The 17,752-nt window shown below is 42.7% G+C and overlaps 2 protein-coding genes across 2 annotated transcripts in view; one reads left to right on the plus strand and one right to left on the minus strand.

Moving 5' to 3' along the window:
- Positions 1 to 17,752, minus strand: part of LOC121005801 (zinc finger protein 850-like) — a 1,060,224-nt gene that overhangs the window by 284,228 nt on the left and 758,244 nt on the right. The window lies entirely within an intron of this gene.
- Positions 2,271 to 4,105, plus strand: LOC121004500 (oocyte zinc finger protein XlCOF6.1-like). Its single transcript, XM_040436761.1, has 2 exons — positions 2,271 to 2,611; positions 2,780 to 4,105. The coding sequence occupies exons 1-2, from the start codon at positions 2,404 to 2,406 to the stop codon at positions 3,805 to 3,807; spliced, it is 1,236 nt and encodes a 411-aa protein (XP_040292695.1). The 5' UTR covers positions 2,271 to 2,403; the 3' UTR covers positions 3,808 to 4,105.

Consider the following 17,752-nt stretch of genomic DNA (forward strand, 5'->3'; position numbering starts at 1 on the left):
CGTGACACCTCCCTAGTTAAAGCACACCGTTTGTTAGCAATTCAATGATGGATCACAACTGGGGTTAAACATATAGATCATTAACAATCAGCATAACCAGATAGTAAGCGATCATTAGTATATCTCGATTAATAAAGATATTGATGCTAGTTCTCAGTCCTCCATATTTAAGACACACAGTTCGTTAGTAGTTCATTCATAAACCACAGCTGGGGTTAACCAGTCATTAATTAATTAGAGAGTTAGTAAATCTTCAAATGCATGTTATCAAATATGAGCTTTATGGAGGTTGTAAAGATCCAGGGTTAGTTTGCCCACCTCCGCACAAATAAAGTAAAGCAAAGTTTCACCATTCAAAAGGGTTCACTTCACTTGACCAAAATACCATATTGTGTGCACTACTTCTCCAAGCCACTATAGCACATAATGTTACACAATTTGAGTCACAAGAATATGGTTTCTCACCAGGTGAACCCTTGAATATATACCATCAGTTAGTAAATAGGATAGTTAATAGCAATGCTACAATGTGAGGCAACACTTATAAACATGCCGGGGAAACTGGCTTCATGGGATATTACAGCTGCTTTCAGAATTTCATCCATCCAGCTTTATCAAACAGAGCCCACTCTCCAGTACCCCTAATTCTAACCCCTCCATTAATCCTCAGAGGGATGTAGACAATTAATGTGTATGCCTCCAATACCACTTCCACACCAAATATCAGCCCTATACATAAGGAGAGACGAAAGGATTTTTTTTCACCCACCAGGCGTCCGGTTAATCATCAAAGTTTCAACAGCTCCCGGCCTAGAAAGACTCTCCCGCAATCCTCCAGATGGCCTTCACTCCCCTCCTCATTCCATCCTTCTTCCCCGCTGCAACCGGAGATCAAAGGAGACCTCCACACATACTCCTGCAGGAACGCGACTCAGCAACACAGTGGGATTACCCGTCTGATAGCCATGGACGCCGGGGATCAAGGCACTTAGAACGTCCACACCAAGCATCAGGCGACTCCGATATCGCGGGCAGGGAAGGGAGGTGGATCTACGGGCTGACGTGTCACGCACACCACGTCATGCCGGCAAGCCTCCCGCCCCAGAAATGGGACTATTTTTAATGGCCATTTAGACAGGAGAGCATCCATGTAATGGCCGTTTAAAATGGGTAAAGTAGTGGAAAATGGCCTTTTAGGGGTTAAAATAAATTGCCTTATCCGCTTGCGCACACACAAGGCAGTCTGTCTTGGTTCAGGAGCGCATGGTGACATCATCCCACTTAGAATGTAGGTCCTTTAGCACCAAATCAAGAGCGACTTTTCTCTACGTGTGCAAGTGGATGAGAGGAGTAATTACATTTTTTTCCCCATGAAAACAAAACCCTGCACATTATTAACTATTACTGATGGGGGCCACCCTGGGGAACATTTTTACTATTCTGGGGCCACTACGGGGGACATTATGTGTACTGCAGGGATTGGTGATTAAATAAAAATAATCTAAATCATCCTCAAATAATGGCCATTAAAAATAAATGCAAAACGTCCAGGCGACCAAGAAAGGGATGCAAAAAATGGTTGAAAAATGGCTATGAAAAACTGAGCATGTCCGTTTTTTATGGTCTCTTTTTCACGTGTGAATGTAGTCTTAAGAGGTCATACAAAAAAGTCTCACCACTAAACATCAGATATTTGCCTGCTGCTGGGAAGAGCGTGATGTGCTCTGTTTTAACTTTATTCATAGTACAGGAGCTTCACTGATGTAAAGGGGACACTAAGGGACAGCACTACTGCAGGGGGCATATTTAGTGTGTGGGGCACTTAGGGGGCATAACTAGTGTGTGGGCACTTAGGGGCATAACTACTGTTTGGAGACCTCAAGAGGACATTCTACTGAGTAGGGGCACTTAGGGAGCATCAGTACTGTGAAGAGAGCACTAAAGGGGAATTCCACTGTGAAAGGGACACTGAGGGGAGATAACTATTGTGAGGGGCACGAAGAGGGGATTCGTGGCCTCTTGTCCAGAGCTAGGAAATGTTTTATTTATATATCTTTTAAATCACTGATTGGGTGGGGGTTGCAGGGAAGTTGCTCAAGGTGGGAGCCAGCATTTTCTAGTTATGCTCCTCTGTCTACTATTAGATTGTGGTCTGTTTGGCCACCACTGTTTTAGTCATTTAATACTTGAATTTTGTGCCATGCCTAGTCATTTATGTGGATTTTTTTTAATTGGAAAAGTTATAAAACTTCAATACAATTTTAATGTTATTCATCAATAATAAAATGTGTTTTATTCTTGGCAGATGACTGTACCAGGAACTTAGAGAAACATTTGGTATCTTCAGATTTTGAAGTAGATGATTGTGGTATCACACGAGATACATTTGAAGACCATGCCAATATGCAAGATAAACCCTCATCCAATCACAGCAACAATGCATCATTTGATTCTTTTAAACAGGTCGGATCTTTTGATTCATCACAGAATGTAACACCGAATAAAGTAAACAGAAGAGGTGCTAAACATCAAACAGCTCACGTAAGAGGGAAGCCAGTTTCATGTTCAGAATGTGGAAAATGTTTTCACAATAAATCAAATCTTGTTATACATCAGAGAAATCACACAGGGGAGAAGCCATTTTCATGTTCAGAATGTGGGAAATGTTTTAAGACTAAATATGAACTTGTTATACATCAGAGAAATCACACAGGAGAGAAGCCATTTTCATGTTCAGAATGTGGGAAATGTTTTACTAATTCATCATCTCTATTAAAACATCAGATAATTCACACAGGGAAGAAGCCATTTTCATGTTCAGAATGTGGGAAATGTTTTAAGACGAAATCAGAACTTGTTATACATCAGAGAAATCACACAGGAGAGAAGCCATTTTCATGTTCAGAATGTGGGAAATGTTTTAAGACTAAATCAAAACTTGTTATACATCAGAGAAATCACACAGGAGAGAAGCCATTTTCATGTTCAGAATGTGGGAAATGTTTTAAGACGAAATCAGAACTTGTTATACATCAGAGAAATCACACAGGAGAGAAGCCATTTTCATGTTCAGAATGTGGGAAATGTTTTACTAATTCATCATCTCTATTTAAACATCAGAGAAATCACACAGGGGAGAAGCCATTTTCATGTTCAGAATGTGGGAAATGTTTTAAGCAGAAATCGCATCTTGTTGAACATCAGAGAAATCACACAGGAGAGAAGCCATTTTCATGTTCAGAATGTGGGAAATGTTTTAGCCATAAATCAGATCTGGTTATACATCAGAGAATTCACACAGGGGAGAAGCCATTTTCATGTACAGAATGTGAGAAATGTTTTAAGACTAAATCAAAACTTGTTATACATCAGAGAAATCACACAGGAGAGAAGCCATTTTCATGTTCAGAATGTGGGAAATGTTTTAAGACTAAATCAAAACTTGTTATACATCAGAGAAATCACACAGGAGAGAAGCCATTTTCATGTTCAGAATGTGGGAAATGTTTTAAGACGAAATCAGAACTTGTTATACATCAGAGAAATCACACAGGAGAGAAGCCATTTTCATGTTCAGAATGTGGGAAATGTTTTACTAATTCATCATCTCTATTTAAACATCAGAGAAATCACACAGGAGAGAAGCCATTTTCATGTTCAGAATGTGGGAAATGTTTTAAGACTAAATCAGAACTTGTTATACATCAGAGAAGTCACACAGGAGAGAAGCCATTTTCATGTTCAGAATGTGGGAAATGTTTTAAGACGAAATCACATCTTGTTACACATAAAAAAAAACACACATAAGTGAAGCCATCTTCATGCTTAGCCCGTTAGTGACCTCCCTTATGTGTTTTTTATGGTGGTCATTAACCTGGCTTTATTCCATTAGATACTCCTTTTTACAGGGAGATAAAACAGCGCCTTGCTTTCAGTTACCAGAGTTAGCCGAGGGCTTGGAGCGATGATTGGGACCGCTGTGAGAGCTCCCCAAACAAACATGGTCTCCTGTATTGAATGAATATTGGTATTCAAAGGACAGATCCAGTTAAAAGTGAAACTAAATTTATTTATTTTTATATATCTCCTCTATTCACAAATGTTTGGTGAGAGATAATTTAAGAAAAAGAACCTTAGTTTCCCACGCTGCCTGTGATCGGTATTGGGACCCTCCTTTCCTGTAAAACTGCAAATACAGGGGCCTGTATGTGAAAGTCCAAAAAATAGAGCTGGATTCCCACAAGAGCTGGTGTCCAGACGTGGAAAAAGGGGCGACAATCACACTTGTAAATGTCCAGTTATTTGCAGTCAAGTGGAATGACAGATAGGATGTAACATAGTTTATAAGGCTGAAAAAATACATTTGTCCATCCAGTTCGGCCTGTTGTCCTGCAAGTTGATCCAGAGGAGGGCAATAAAAACCCTATGAGGTAGAAGCTAATTTTCCCCACTTTAGGGGGAAAAAAATTTGTTCCCGACTCCAATCAGGCAATCAGAATAACTCCCCGGATCAACGACCCCTCTCTAGTAACTATAGCCTGTAATATTATTACACTCCAGAAATACATCCAGACCCCTCTTGAACTCTTTTAGTGAACTCGCCATCACCACCTCCTCAGGCAGAGAGTTCCATAGTCTCACTGCTCTTACCGTAAAGAATTCTTCTCTATGTTTGTGTACAAACCTTCTTTCCTCCAGACGCAGAGGATGTCCCCTCGTCACTGTCACAGTCCTGGGGATAAATAGATGATGGTAGAGATCTCTGTACTGACCCCTGATATATTATACATAGTTATTAGATCTCCCCTCAGTCTTTTTTCTAAAGTGAATAACCCTAATTTTGATAATCTTTCAGGGTACCGTAGTCCACCCATTCCAGTTATTACTTTAGTTGCCCTCTGCTGAACCCTCTTCAGCTCTGCTATGTCTGCCTTGTTCACAGGAGACCAGAACTGTACACAGTACTCCATGTGTGGTCTGACTTGTAAAGTGGTAGTGACTTGTAAAGTGGCAGGACTATGTTCTCATCATGGGCATCTATTCCCCCTTTTGATGCAACTCATTATATTATTGGCCTTGGCAGCAGCTGCCTGACACTGGTTTCTACAGCTTAGGCTACTTTCACACTGGCGTTTCTGGGTTCGCTTGTGAGATCCGTTTTAGTTCTCTCACAAGCGGCCCAAAACGGATCAGTTCAGCCCCAATGCATTCTGAATGTATAAGGATCCGTTCAGAATGCATCAATTTGGCTGCCTTTGGCCTCCGTTGTGTTTTTTAGACGATCACTAAAACGCAGCTTGCAGCATTTTTGTGACCGTCTGACTATGCGGGGCCTAACGGATCCGTCCAGACTTACAATGTAAGTCAATGGGGACGGATCCGTTTTTCAGTGACACAATATGGTGCAATTGAAAACGGATCCATCCCCTATTGACTTTCAATGTAAGTCAAGAAGGATCCGTTTTAACTTAGACTTTTTTTTAATGAATAATGCAAACGGATCTGTTATTAATGGATACGTTTGCATTATTCGTGCGGATCCATCTGTGCAGATACAAGACGGATCCGCACAGAACGCGAGTGAAAGTAGCCTTAGTTTGCTGTTCACTAAAATTCCTAGGTCCTTTTCCATGTCAGTGTTACCCAGTGTTTTTACCATTTAGTATCTACTAGTGTAAAGGGGGGAATATTAATCACCAATATTTATGCAAATATCGATAATTAATATTCATAAACAGGAGGAGCCGTCTAGTGATAACTCCGCCTATTTATGCCTTTATATACTACTAACAATACTTTAGCTATGCTTTACACTAATCACTACGCTAACTGCATGCGCCTTACTAACTATCGCCAATAACTACACGTTACACAGATAGTTACAAATATAACGGTATTTATTAACAATACACTACGCAATACACTAACAATACAGCACTAAATATACAGAACTCAACTACACTACACGTTCCCAAATTCCACCCACAAACTAACTATACATTACAATAATACATTCATACACACAAATATCAGTAACCCACCCGCCTGACAATATACTATCCCTATGGGGTACAAGGGGTTAAACACAATGGTGGCTCTGCAGGGGTTAATACCTGCAGGCCAAGGGACACAGGGTACTGGGAGGTTAATGCTCTGCAGACTTGCAGAGCAGGGGAGCATTGAAGGGGTTAATGCTCTTCAGACTGAGGCAGCAGGGTAGGGGATAAGGGCAGCAACCATGCTGCTGGGGTTACAGGGTCCACAGGGGGACTGCTGGGTCAGGGCAATGCAGAGGTTAATGCTCTGCAGGGGTGTCAGGGCAGAGCAGGGCATAGAAGGGGTTAACACAGGGTCCACAGGGGGACTACTGGGGAAGTTGGGGCAACATGGGACAGGCAGTGTATGGGTTACTGCTGGAGGTCTGCCAGGGTCTCAGCAGGGGTTAATGTGGCATATCAGGGGTTCAGGGCCTCAGGGGTTAAGGAGGAAGCAGGACAGGGGAACAGGGCACGGAAGGGGTTAATGGGGCAGTGTTACTTAGCCATCCAGAGGACTCAGCACACTGCTCGATTCCCTCTCCTTCCTTCACTGGAGCAGATCGATTGCTCGGTCTTCCCCTCCTCTGGCCTGGTGGAGCTAATGCAGAGCAGCTAGTAGTACTGCCTGCGTTCCTCTGTGTCCTTTCAGTGCCGGAAGCTCTCTCCTTCAGGAAGGGATGTCGGGGGTCCTGTGTCCTAGCGCAGCGCAGCCCGGGTGGCTGCCTGCGCTCTCTAGGCAATCGCAGGGGGGGTCCCGATCTTTCAGCGCTGGATGCGCTCACCTTCAGGGGGGGGTGCCGATCTGCCAGAGCGCAGTGCTGCTGGGGTATTTAAACCCTGCAGCGCTCGCGCCAGTTTTACCGCCCTGCCTGTTAGGCATACCATCTCCAGCGCTGCCGGAGATGGTGACAAAGGGCAGAGGATCTTTTTGATCCTCTGTCCTTTGTAGAGGCCGACGCTGGACATAATTGTCCAACTGTCGGTCTCCACCCACCCAGCAGGCGCATATGAGCGGGATTCCGGCCATATATGTCCATAGATGCTTGGGGCACATCTATAAGCATATATGAACGGACATTATTCACATAGGGGCAGGAATAAGCCCTCCTATATAACTGCATAGGGGCACATATATATAAGGAGGCACAAGCCCCTACATAAGGGGGCACAAGCCCCTACATTATAAGGGGGCCCGGCTCCCAGGGGGCACATATTTCCCACAGGGGCCACCATGAGCCCCTGGGGATCACCATGGGCAGACGTGCGCAGATGCTGGGCACATTTGCGCACATCGTCCCATGATGCTGTGGTTAAGGTATGCACATATATACCATACATGCCCGCACGTGTTTGCAGGCATGCATGGATATATGCATACGTCTCAACCGTTCCTCAACAACTGGTGACTTGCATTATTCCTGCATAACCTTACATTTGTTAGTCTTAACCCCTTAAGGACTCAGCCCTATTTCACCTTAAAGGGGTTATCCCATCATAATGATCACTGTTAAATCTGTTAATGATTTGACAGTGATCATTTTTGTAAATATACTTTATTAACAAATTCCCACCGATTAGGAGAAAATTCATCCCCACTTACCTTATTGTTGTGACTCGGTCTCCCCTGGTTACGACCACCGCTCTTCCGCAAAATCCCGATGGTCGCGCTTGCCCAGAAGACTTCTTCTTTTCTCCCGGCCGGGCCACTCGCTGTCCTGAACGCGCACGCTGCCGCGCATGCGCGACGGTGACTTCTTCCCGGCCAGAATAGTACAGAGATGCGAACGCGCACGCCGGCTCTGTACTATACTGGCCAGAAATAAGTCCCATTGCGCATGCGCGGCAGCGTGCGCGTTCAGTCCAGCGCGCGGCCCGGCCGGGAGAAGACTTCAATCAAGATGAAGCCCGCCCCCAGCCAGAATCCAGGAAGTGAACGCGCGGTGGCAGCAGGTAAGTATAAAAACGCAAAGTGGGATAACCCCTTTAAGGACTTGGCCATTTTTTGCAAATCTGACCAGTGTCACTTTAAGTGCTGATAACTTTAAAACGCTTTGACTTATCCAGGCCATTCTGAGATAGTTTTTTCGTCACATATTGTACTTCATGACACTGGTAAAATGAAGTAAAAAAAATTCATTTTTATTTATAAAAAAAATACCAAATTTACCAAAAATTTGTAATAAATTGCAAATTTCCAAGTTTAAATTTCTCTACTTTTATAATACATAGTAATACCTCCAAAAATAGGTATTACTTTACATTCAACATATGTCTACTTTATGTTTGGATCATTTTGGGAATGATATTTTATTTTTTTGGGGATGTTACAAGGCTTAGAAGTATAGAAGCAAATCTTGAAATTTTTCTGAAATTTTCAAAGTCACTTTGCGAGGCTTACATAATAGAAACCACCCAAAAATGACCCCATTCTAGAAACTACACCCCTCAAGGTATTCAAAACTGATTTTACAAACTTTGTTAACCCTTTAGGTGTTCCACAAGAATTAATGGAATATAGAGATACAATTAAAAAATGTAACTTTTTTGGCAGATTTTCCATTTTAATAATTTTTTTTCCGGTTACAAAGCAAGGGTTAATAGCCAAACCAAACTCAATATTTATGGCCCTGATTCTGTAGTTTACAGAAACACCCCATATGTGGTCGTAAACCGCTGTACGGGCACACGGCAGGGCGCAGAAGGAAAGGAATGCCATACGGTTTTTGGAAGGCAGGTTTTGCTGGACTGTTTTTTTTGATACCATGTCCCATTTGAAGCCCCCCTGATACAACCCTAGAGTAGAAACTCCAAAAAAGTGGCCCCATTTTAGAAACTACGGGATAGGGTGGCAGTATTGTTGGTACTAGTTTAGGGTACATATGATTTTTGGTTGCTCTATATTACACTTTTTGTGAGGCAAGATAACAAGAAATAGCTGTTTTGGCACCGTTTTTATTTTTTGTTATTTACAACATTCATCTGAGGGGTTAGGTCATGTGATATTTTTATAGAGTCGGTCAATACGGACGCGGCGATACCGAATATGTATACTTTTTTTTTATTTATGTAAGTTTTACACAATGATTTCATATTTGAAGCAAAAATAATCATGTTTTAGTGTTTCCATAGTCTGAGAGCCATAATTTTTTCAGTTTTTGGGCGATTACCTTGGGTAGGGTATGATTTTTGCGGGATGAGATGACTGTTTTATTGGCACTATTTTGGGGTGCGTGTGACTTTTTGATCGCTTGCTATTACACTTTTTGTGATGTAAGGTGACAAAAAAATTGTTTATTTAGCACAGTTTTTATTTTTTACGGTGTTCCTCTGAGGGGTTAGGTCATGTGATATGTTTATAGAGCCGGTCGATACGGACGCAACGATACCTAATATGTATACCTTTTTTTTTCCCCTATTTTTTTACCAATTTTTTTTTAACTTTATTTGGGGAAAATGAAGTTTTTGTTTATTTTTACTTGAAACTTTTAAATTTTTTGGGGGAAAACTTTATTTTTTCAACTTTTTTTTCACTTTATTTTTTGTCCCTTTTTTTGACTTGATCTTTGGGGGGTATATTCCTTTACAATGCATTCCAATACTTCTGTATTGGAATGCATTGGCTGTATGAGTAATACTGTGAGTATTACTCATACAGCTTCCTGCCTATGAGATCCAGGGGGCTGGATCTCACAGGCTCGTCACCGGAAGGCAGCGCGATGCCTTCCTTAGACATCGCGCTGCCTTCCATGCCATCGGGTCCCCCCCCACAGCCTCATGAGAACCCGATGGCACCGCCTACACCCGCCGCAACCGCAGGTAAAAGCCGCAAACAGCAGGTCTGAATTGACCTGCGGTTTGCGGCGGAATGCCGGCTGAATGATTTCAGCCGGCATCCTGTTCGGATTAACCCCCGCGGCGCCGCAATCTCGATTTAAACTTAGGACGTACCGGTACGCCCTGAGTCCTTAAGGATTCAGGTAATAGGGCGTACCGGTACGCCCCTATGTCCTTAAGGGGTTAAACCTCATTTGCTACTTCTCTGCCCAAGTCTCCAATCTATCCAGGTCCCTCTGTAGTAGTATACTTTCCTCTTCCATGTTAATTACTTTACACAGTTTAGTGTCCTCTGCAAAAAAAAATATTTTACTGTGCAAGCCTTCTACAATATCATTAATAAATATATTGATGATAATAGGGCCCAATACTGACCCCTGAGGTACACCACTAGTGACAGTGACCCAATCTGAGTGTGTACCGTTAATAACCACCCTCTGTTTTCTATCACTGAGCCAGTTACTTACCCACATGCAGACATTTTCTCCCAGTCCAAGCATTCTCATTTTATATACCAACCTTTTATGTGGTACTGTGTCAAAAGCTTTGGAGAAGTCCAGATATACGACATCCATTGATTCGCCGCTGTCAAGTCTAATACTTGCCTCCTCATAGAAACTGATTAAATTAGTTTGATATGACCAATCCCTCATGAAGCCATGCTGATATGGCATTATTTGCTTATTTTCATTGAGGTACTCCAAGATAGCATCTCTTAGAAAACCTTCAAACAGTTTACCCAGGACATTAGTTTCTGGCCTCTGTTTTTGGACCATTTTTGAATATTGGCACCACATTTGCTTTGTGTCCATCCTGTGGAACACTCCCTGTCAATATAGAGTCCTTAAATATCAGAAATAAGGATCTGGCTATGATATTACCGTATTTATCGGCGTATAACACACACTTTTTCCCCCTGAAAATAGGGGGCAAATGATGTATGCGTGTTATACGCCGATATAATGTTACAGGGGTGTGGAATTCCTATCGCCCGACGCCCGGGACATGCAGTTCCGGGCGCCGGGCAGGTAGTTTGTGCAGGCAGCTTAGCCCTGCGGGCAAGTAGCAGGGCTAGGGTTGCGCCGGGTTTTCCTCTAATACACAGCCCGGTGCAGCAAGTCCGGGCTGCTTACCGCAGTGTTATCAGCGCTCCTGTGCAGGCCGGAAGTCGGGCGCCGCGGGCCGGAAGTCAGCTCCCAGCGGAGGCACAAGTTAGTCAGCGGCTGTAGTAGGAGCTCCTGACATGGTGGCAGCCTGTGCCGTGATAGATAGCACAGCAGGTAGTGTGTGTGGTGACTGCTCTGGGTCAGCTATGCTTTGCTGTCAGGCTGCCGCTCTGCTTCTTCTCCCTGGCATTGAAGTGTCAATAGGAGTGCTGCCAGGTTCCAACTTCCAGCCACTCACCCTCCATGAATAGGGGGTGGACGGGGACTTCCCCATACTAACGTCTCCCTCTTGCCCCCATACAGTATAACGTCACTCTGTGGCCCCCGCCCCCATACAATATAACGTCTCCCTGTGGCCCCCACCCCCATACAGCATGACATCTCCTTGTGGCCCCCGCCCCATACATGCTTCAAAGTTCTTTATTTGAGATTTTAATTTTTTTCCTGAAATTTCCCTCTTAAAATGAAGGTGCGTGTTATACGCCTGTACGTGTTATACGCCGATAAATACGGTACTTAATTCTCTTAGGATACGTTAGTGTTTGCCATCTGGTCCCAGCAATTTGTTTTTGTTTTTTTAAGACGCCGCTGTACTTCTTCGTGGGTCAGACAGGGCACTTTTAATGTGGAATTTACTTTTTTGCATTTTATCTGACAGTTTATTTTCTTCAGGGAATACAGTGGAGAAGAAAATATTTGCTTTTTCCTCATCGTTCTCTGCAACTCCCCCCCTTATTACTCTGTAGAGGGCTGAAACCTTCAGATTTATACTTTTTACCATTTATACAATTGAAGACAATTTTGGGGTTAGTTTTACTCTCTTTGGCAATGAATCTCTCTGTCTCGAGTTTTGCTGCTTTTATTTGTCTTTTACATATTCAATATTTTTCCTTGTAGTTTTTTAATGCTTCCTCGCTACCCTCCTGTTTTAGTTATTTAAATGCTTTCTTTTTGTCATTTATTGCTTTCTTTACATTTATACACATTGTTTTTTTATTGTTCCTTAACCTTTTATTCCCATAAGGTATGTACCTCTCACAATTAGATTTTAGGATGGTTTTAAAAATATCCCATTTTGTCGCTGTATTTTTATTTTTGAGGACTTTGTCCTAGTTAGTTAGGCCTATGGCCTCTCTCTTAGTTTGCTAAATTTAGCTTTTTTGAAGTTTGCTTTTTTTGTTCCTCCCTGAAGAAACACTTTTTTGAATGACAATTGCAAGGTTATTACTTTATGGTCACTATTTCCCAAGTGTCCTTCAGGTGGCCGTCCTTTTAGTCGGGACGTGAACCAGTTGGGTAAGGTAATTGTCTTTGGTTATTGTCTAGAACCTGTTTCCTTTATGAGATGTACAGCTTTCAGTTTCCCAGTCTATATCTGGGTAGTTGAAGTCCCCCATAATAACAACATCATTATGATTTGCCGCCTCATCTATTTAATTTAGTAGTGGATTTTCGGTGGACTCTGGTATATTAGGTGGCTTATAATAAACTCGTATTTGTATTTTATTATTGGGTATTTTTCTCCATGTATTTCTACCCACAGTGACTCCACACGTTCATAACCCTCACTTATATCTTCTCGGACTGTGGGCTTTAGACAAGACATTACATACAGGCAGACCCCTCTCAGGTTTTTGCCATCCTTTCTACAGACTGTAGCCCTGTACGTTAACCGCCCAGTCATAGCTATCATCCAGCCATGTCTCAGTTATTCCCACTATATCATAGTCCTCCTCACACATCACTAATTCCAGTTCGCCAATTTTATTAGCCAGGCTTCTGGCATTAGTATAAATACAATTAAGAGGTTTATGTATATTTTTTACCCTACACCTTTCCTTATGAACTGTGCTACTCCCTCCTTCCATTCTTCCTCCAGTTCTATTACCTTGCCCCAGGTCTCTACCTGTACTGTCTTCCCCTCCTATAACGTAATTACCCCCCCCCCAGTCCCTAGTTTAAACACTCCTCCAACCTTCTAACCATCTTCTCCCCCAAAACAGCTGCTTCTTCCCCATTGAGGTGCAGCCCATCCCTACGATAGAGCCTGTAGCCGACAGAGAAGTTGGCCTAGTTCTCCATGAACCAAAACCCCTCCTTTTTTACACCAGTTCTTGAGCCAGTTGTTAACCTCCCTAATCTCCGGCTGCCTTTCTTGTGTGGCTCGTGGTACAGGTAGTATTTTGGAAAACACTGTGTTTGAGGTCCTTCCCCTAAGCTTGTGACCTAAATCCCTAAAATAATTTTTATGGACACTCCACCTACCTCTAACTGAGCATGGGACAGCACAGGGGTAGTAATAGAGAGAGGGGCCACCACTGATAAGAGTAAGCCTGTCTGCGTGACATATCCTAAATCTATGGGAGTAGTGCATCTTACAACCTTACCTGGTGAAGCACAAAACCAGGGCCTGATATAAAAGGATAGCAATCTTCCTATTTCAGCCCTGGTCTGTTCTACTTCTATAAGTATTTGTAACATTAAAAAACTGTCAGCTCTGGTCTTACTGGGCACATTTCATCAGTAACGTGCAAGTTCTGCCAAAAAGTGAACCAGGCTAGGATTGCCTAATTACATAGAAGCCATTACTCGTCTTCCTAGAGAAATATCTTCTTAATCTGCACACCCTGACCAAAATGTACCTGTAGATAAATCCAACAAGTGGGGACCCCGCCACCCCTGTATTTGTAGAAGTCATATGGTTCACTTATCTCGCATGAATTTACCAGTGGGGAAATCCTTGGTTATTTTTTATTGTATGTCCCACATGATATGATCTAAAATATATTCATTGGATATGTTGCATTTGTGACCAATTTGAGTTAAGAGTTTGTGTGGTGACCCCGCTACATCTGTACTTCTAGAAGTAATGACGATAGCTTGGATGGGGAGGGGTGGTAGTGATCCTTTACTGTTCTTATGGATGGTTTTGGACGCTGCCCCTTAATATATTCTGTCGGTGATTGCTTGTTTTGTGCACATAGTGGTTTCTACCTTGCCAGCTAGGGCCGTTATGCCGCACAAGCTTCACTTGCCACATGTGGATGCCCCAGTTACATAGAAAAAAAAATGCGTAAATGTCCAACCTGCCAAAATATATTTTATAAGTATCAAAATATAAGTTAGAATGAAATAGAAAAACAGTCCACACCTGCTGAAACCGTCAGCATGGTCAGCCGTTTCACATGAAACAAAAAAAAACTATTAAAATAACCAAAACAGGGAACCAATTTTAACCATTTATTTTGGTGTCAATTAGCATATTTAAAGCATAATCAGCTGGAGTTTGAGATAAAACGAATAAAACTAAATAAGTCAAAAAAAAAAAAAATTAAATAAAACTAAATAAAAATCTCTAAAAACATATTAATAAAGAACCCCTATGTGACATGTAAAACAATAGCAAAAATTTGGTCGGTTGCACAAGATGTAAAAATGATGTTTGAACCATTAAACCACCCCATGCTCTAAATGACAATAATGCGTATGTTATTAAAGGGGTTTTCCAGTAATGTGATCTCGGTGGCCTGTTGTCAGGATAAGCCAGAAGGTAGGCAACCTCTGGCACTCCAGCTGTTGTGAAACTACAACTCCCAGTATGCATACTTGTTTTTCTCTTCTAAGAACTGAATGGAGCATGCTGGGAATTGTAGTTTTACAACAGCTGGAGTGCCGAAGGTTGCTGAACCCTGGGATAGGTCATAAGTATCAGATTGGTGTGGGTTCCAGGTGTCAGACCCCCCAACCAATCAGCTGGTCTACAGTAGATCTGGCACCAGAACTCCACAGATCCATCCATTGTGCCTTAGACAGAGGTGGTGACCAATCTCTTCAGTTGAAGCAACTCCGACATAACCGGATTAATCTACTACGCCATGTTGGAAAAGTTTTTTAAATTCATATCATTTTAAGGGATAACAAAGTGATTTTTGTAAAGACTCTTGACTTGGGTAATAAAGCACAACTGCAGAGAACATCTGGGTCAACAGTTTTTAGAATATCCTGCCTCATCACCCTGTCATATTCTATAGAAACATCCTGTTATATGTTCTATGCAAAGTATCGACTAACCTGCCTAGCTATAGCAATTATTATTATATAGCTTACCTCTTTATTGCTTACATAAGGAACCTTATATAAAGCCTGGACATTTGTATTGTGTGTTATTTGGTTGTCTCACTGCCAGCAGGAAATAAAGATTGCCTACCTTTTGATTCAGATGACTTTGTGCCTCAATTTATAGATATTTAACATAAAACTAAGCAGATGGGAATATATTTCTGATAAAGATTAAAAAAATATATATATATATATATATATATATAATTTAATGCCTGCCCATTTGCTCAGGTGAAGGGAATTGGTAGAGAAAACAGGCTCCAAAGGTGGCCCTGCTTCAAAGCAGACCCTGTGGTTACATGTCACACTCGGCTCAGACAAGCTGGCATCTCAGCTCCACTGATGGGGGCTGAGTTGGTCAACAACTATAAAAAAAAAAAACTCCCCAGACATCATGGAACTGGGAGTTCATAAGAAATTGCCCATACATCTCATAAATACACCGTTAATGTCTTTAGGACCGAGACGGACGTTCTCCCGGTCTTCGTTTGCCTGTGGGACATAGGGAAGGGGAGATACTGAGAACTACTTCCGGTAAGGAGCTAGGATCCATAATGGCTTTTTGGATCTCTGGCTGCCAAACCAAAAAGAGGGGGAGTGGATTGTCGTGGGGGGGAGGGGGGGGGTGACCGCCTGGGGAGTGGATTGTCGTGGGGGGGGGGGGGGGGGGGGTGACCGCCTGAAGTTTAAGTGCCCGTGCAGGACAGAGGTGATTGTCTTTCTCTAAATGGAGGTCACGGGGTGTCTTGTTTAGAGAGACCTAGAAACTCGCTGTCCTCACTGCCTTCCATGTGACTAAAGCTAAGGATTATATCATCCAAGAATTCTGCAAGATTACAACTTTAATGGACCACATATGTATCTGGTAACTGACTTTGATCTGTTAACTCTCACTGTTCCATCACCTTATTTGCATAGCTGACCATTGTATATAATCTCTGTAGATAGTGTTATGTCTAGTGCGCCCTTAACTCCTTAAGGACACAGCCATATTTCACCTTAAGGACCAGGTCATTATTTGCAAATCTGACCAGTGTCTTTTTAAGTAGTGATAACTTTAAAACGCTTTGACTTATCCAGGCTATTCTGAGATTGTTTTTTCGTCACATATTGTACTTAATGACACTGGTAAAATGAAGTAAAATAAAATCATTTTTATATAAAAAAAAATACCAAATTTACCAAAATTTGGGAAAAAATAGCAAATTTCCAAGTTTAAATTTCTCTACTCCTATAATACATACTAATACCTCCAAAAATAGCTATTACTTTACATTCCTCATATGTCTACTTCAAGTTTGGATCATTTTGGAAATTACATTTTAGTTTTTGGGGACGTTACAAGGCTTAGAAGTTTAGAAGCCAATCTTGAAATTTTCAAAAACCCAATTTTTAGGGACCAGTTCAGGTCTGAAGTCACTTTGTGATGCTTACATAATGTCACGGCTGAGGATGGGGAAAACCCTCAGCCGTGCGATGTTAAAGGAAAGTCAAGCTGCTAGGCCAGAACCACAGGATCAGGGAGCAGGTCACCTCCTACAGCATCCCTAACTCTGACCCCGACTCCTAGCTGTATGAGCCAACCCTGATGGTAGGAGGGCTCATACTCCGGAACCTGGGGTCCCGATTAGCCCTCAGGGTGGCCCTGAACTAGGAGCAGGGTAAGACGACCTGTTCCTCCTAGATACGGAGGAACAGGAGTCTCACAGGCCGAGCTGCAAGGAATGGGGAACAGATACAGCATATAGATATGGCAGGTGAGTGAAACTACTTCCACACCTACCTGCCACAGACACACTGACTAGATCCCGTGCTCACAAGCTGATGTCCACACCCAAACATAAATGGACATAGCACACACACATAAACACACAGTAACCCAGATCCATAGCTGCAGTAAGAATAACCCAAACATAAAGCATAACATCACCACGACATTCTTTATGACCGCAAGGGTGGCCCTCACTGGAGAGATGGCATAAGGCTACCAGGAGGATGACTCCAGCAACATGCCTGGAGTACCCCTCAGACCTAGCAGGAACTAAATAGGCCAAGCAGCCACACCCACACACACACTAAGAAAGGAGTTAACCCTTCCATCACCAAACAGGGTAGTGAAGCCACTTAAAGGGGAAGTGCAGACACACATAAACCCCGTGCACACCTAACAGGAAAAGTGCACACATATAAACACAAATTGCCATAGGCAACCGCATGCATAGACAGTGAGCAGCGCAGCAACAAGCTCAGGCTGCTACACTGCCAAGAACACCATGTTGCCAGCGGCAACCGCACGTGAGGCCAAACGCTCACAGCTGCGGTGAACAACATAACGACCGCTGACAACTGCATGCGGACTCTAAGGCTGGGTTCACACGGGCGTTGCGGGAAAATGTGCGGGGGCGTTGCGGGAACACCCGCGATTTTTCCGCGCGAGTGCAAAACATTGTAATGCGTTTTGCACTCTCGTGAGAAAAATCGTGCATGTTTGGTACCCAAACCCGAACTTCTTCACAGAAGTTCGGGCTTGGGATCGGTGTTCTGTAGATTGTATTATTTCCCCTTATAACATAGTTATAAGGGAAAATAATATTC

This window comes from Bufo bufo, chromosome 6 (assembly GCF_905171765.1).
Source record: "Bufo bufo chromosome 6, aBufBuf1.1, whole genome shotgun sequence".
Lineage (NCBI taxonomy): Eukaryota > Metazoa > Chordata > Amphibia > Anura > Bufonidae > Bufo > Bufo bufo.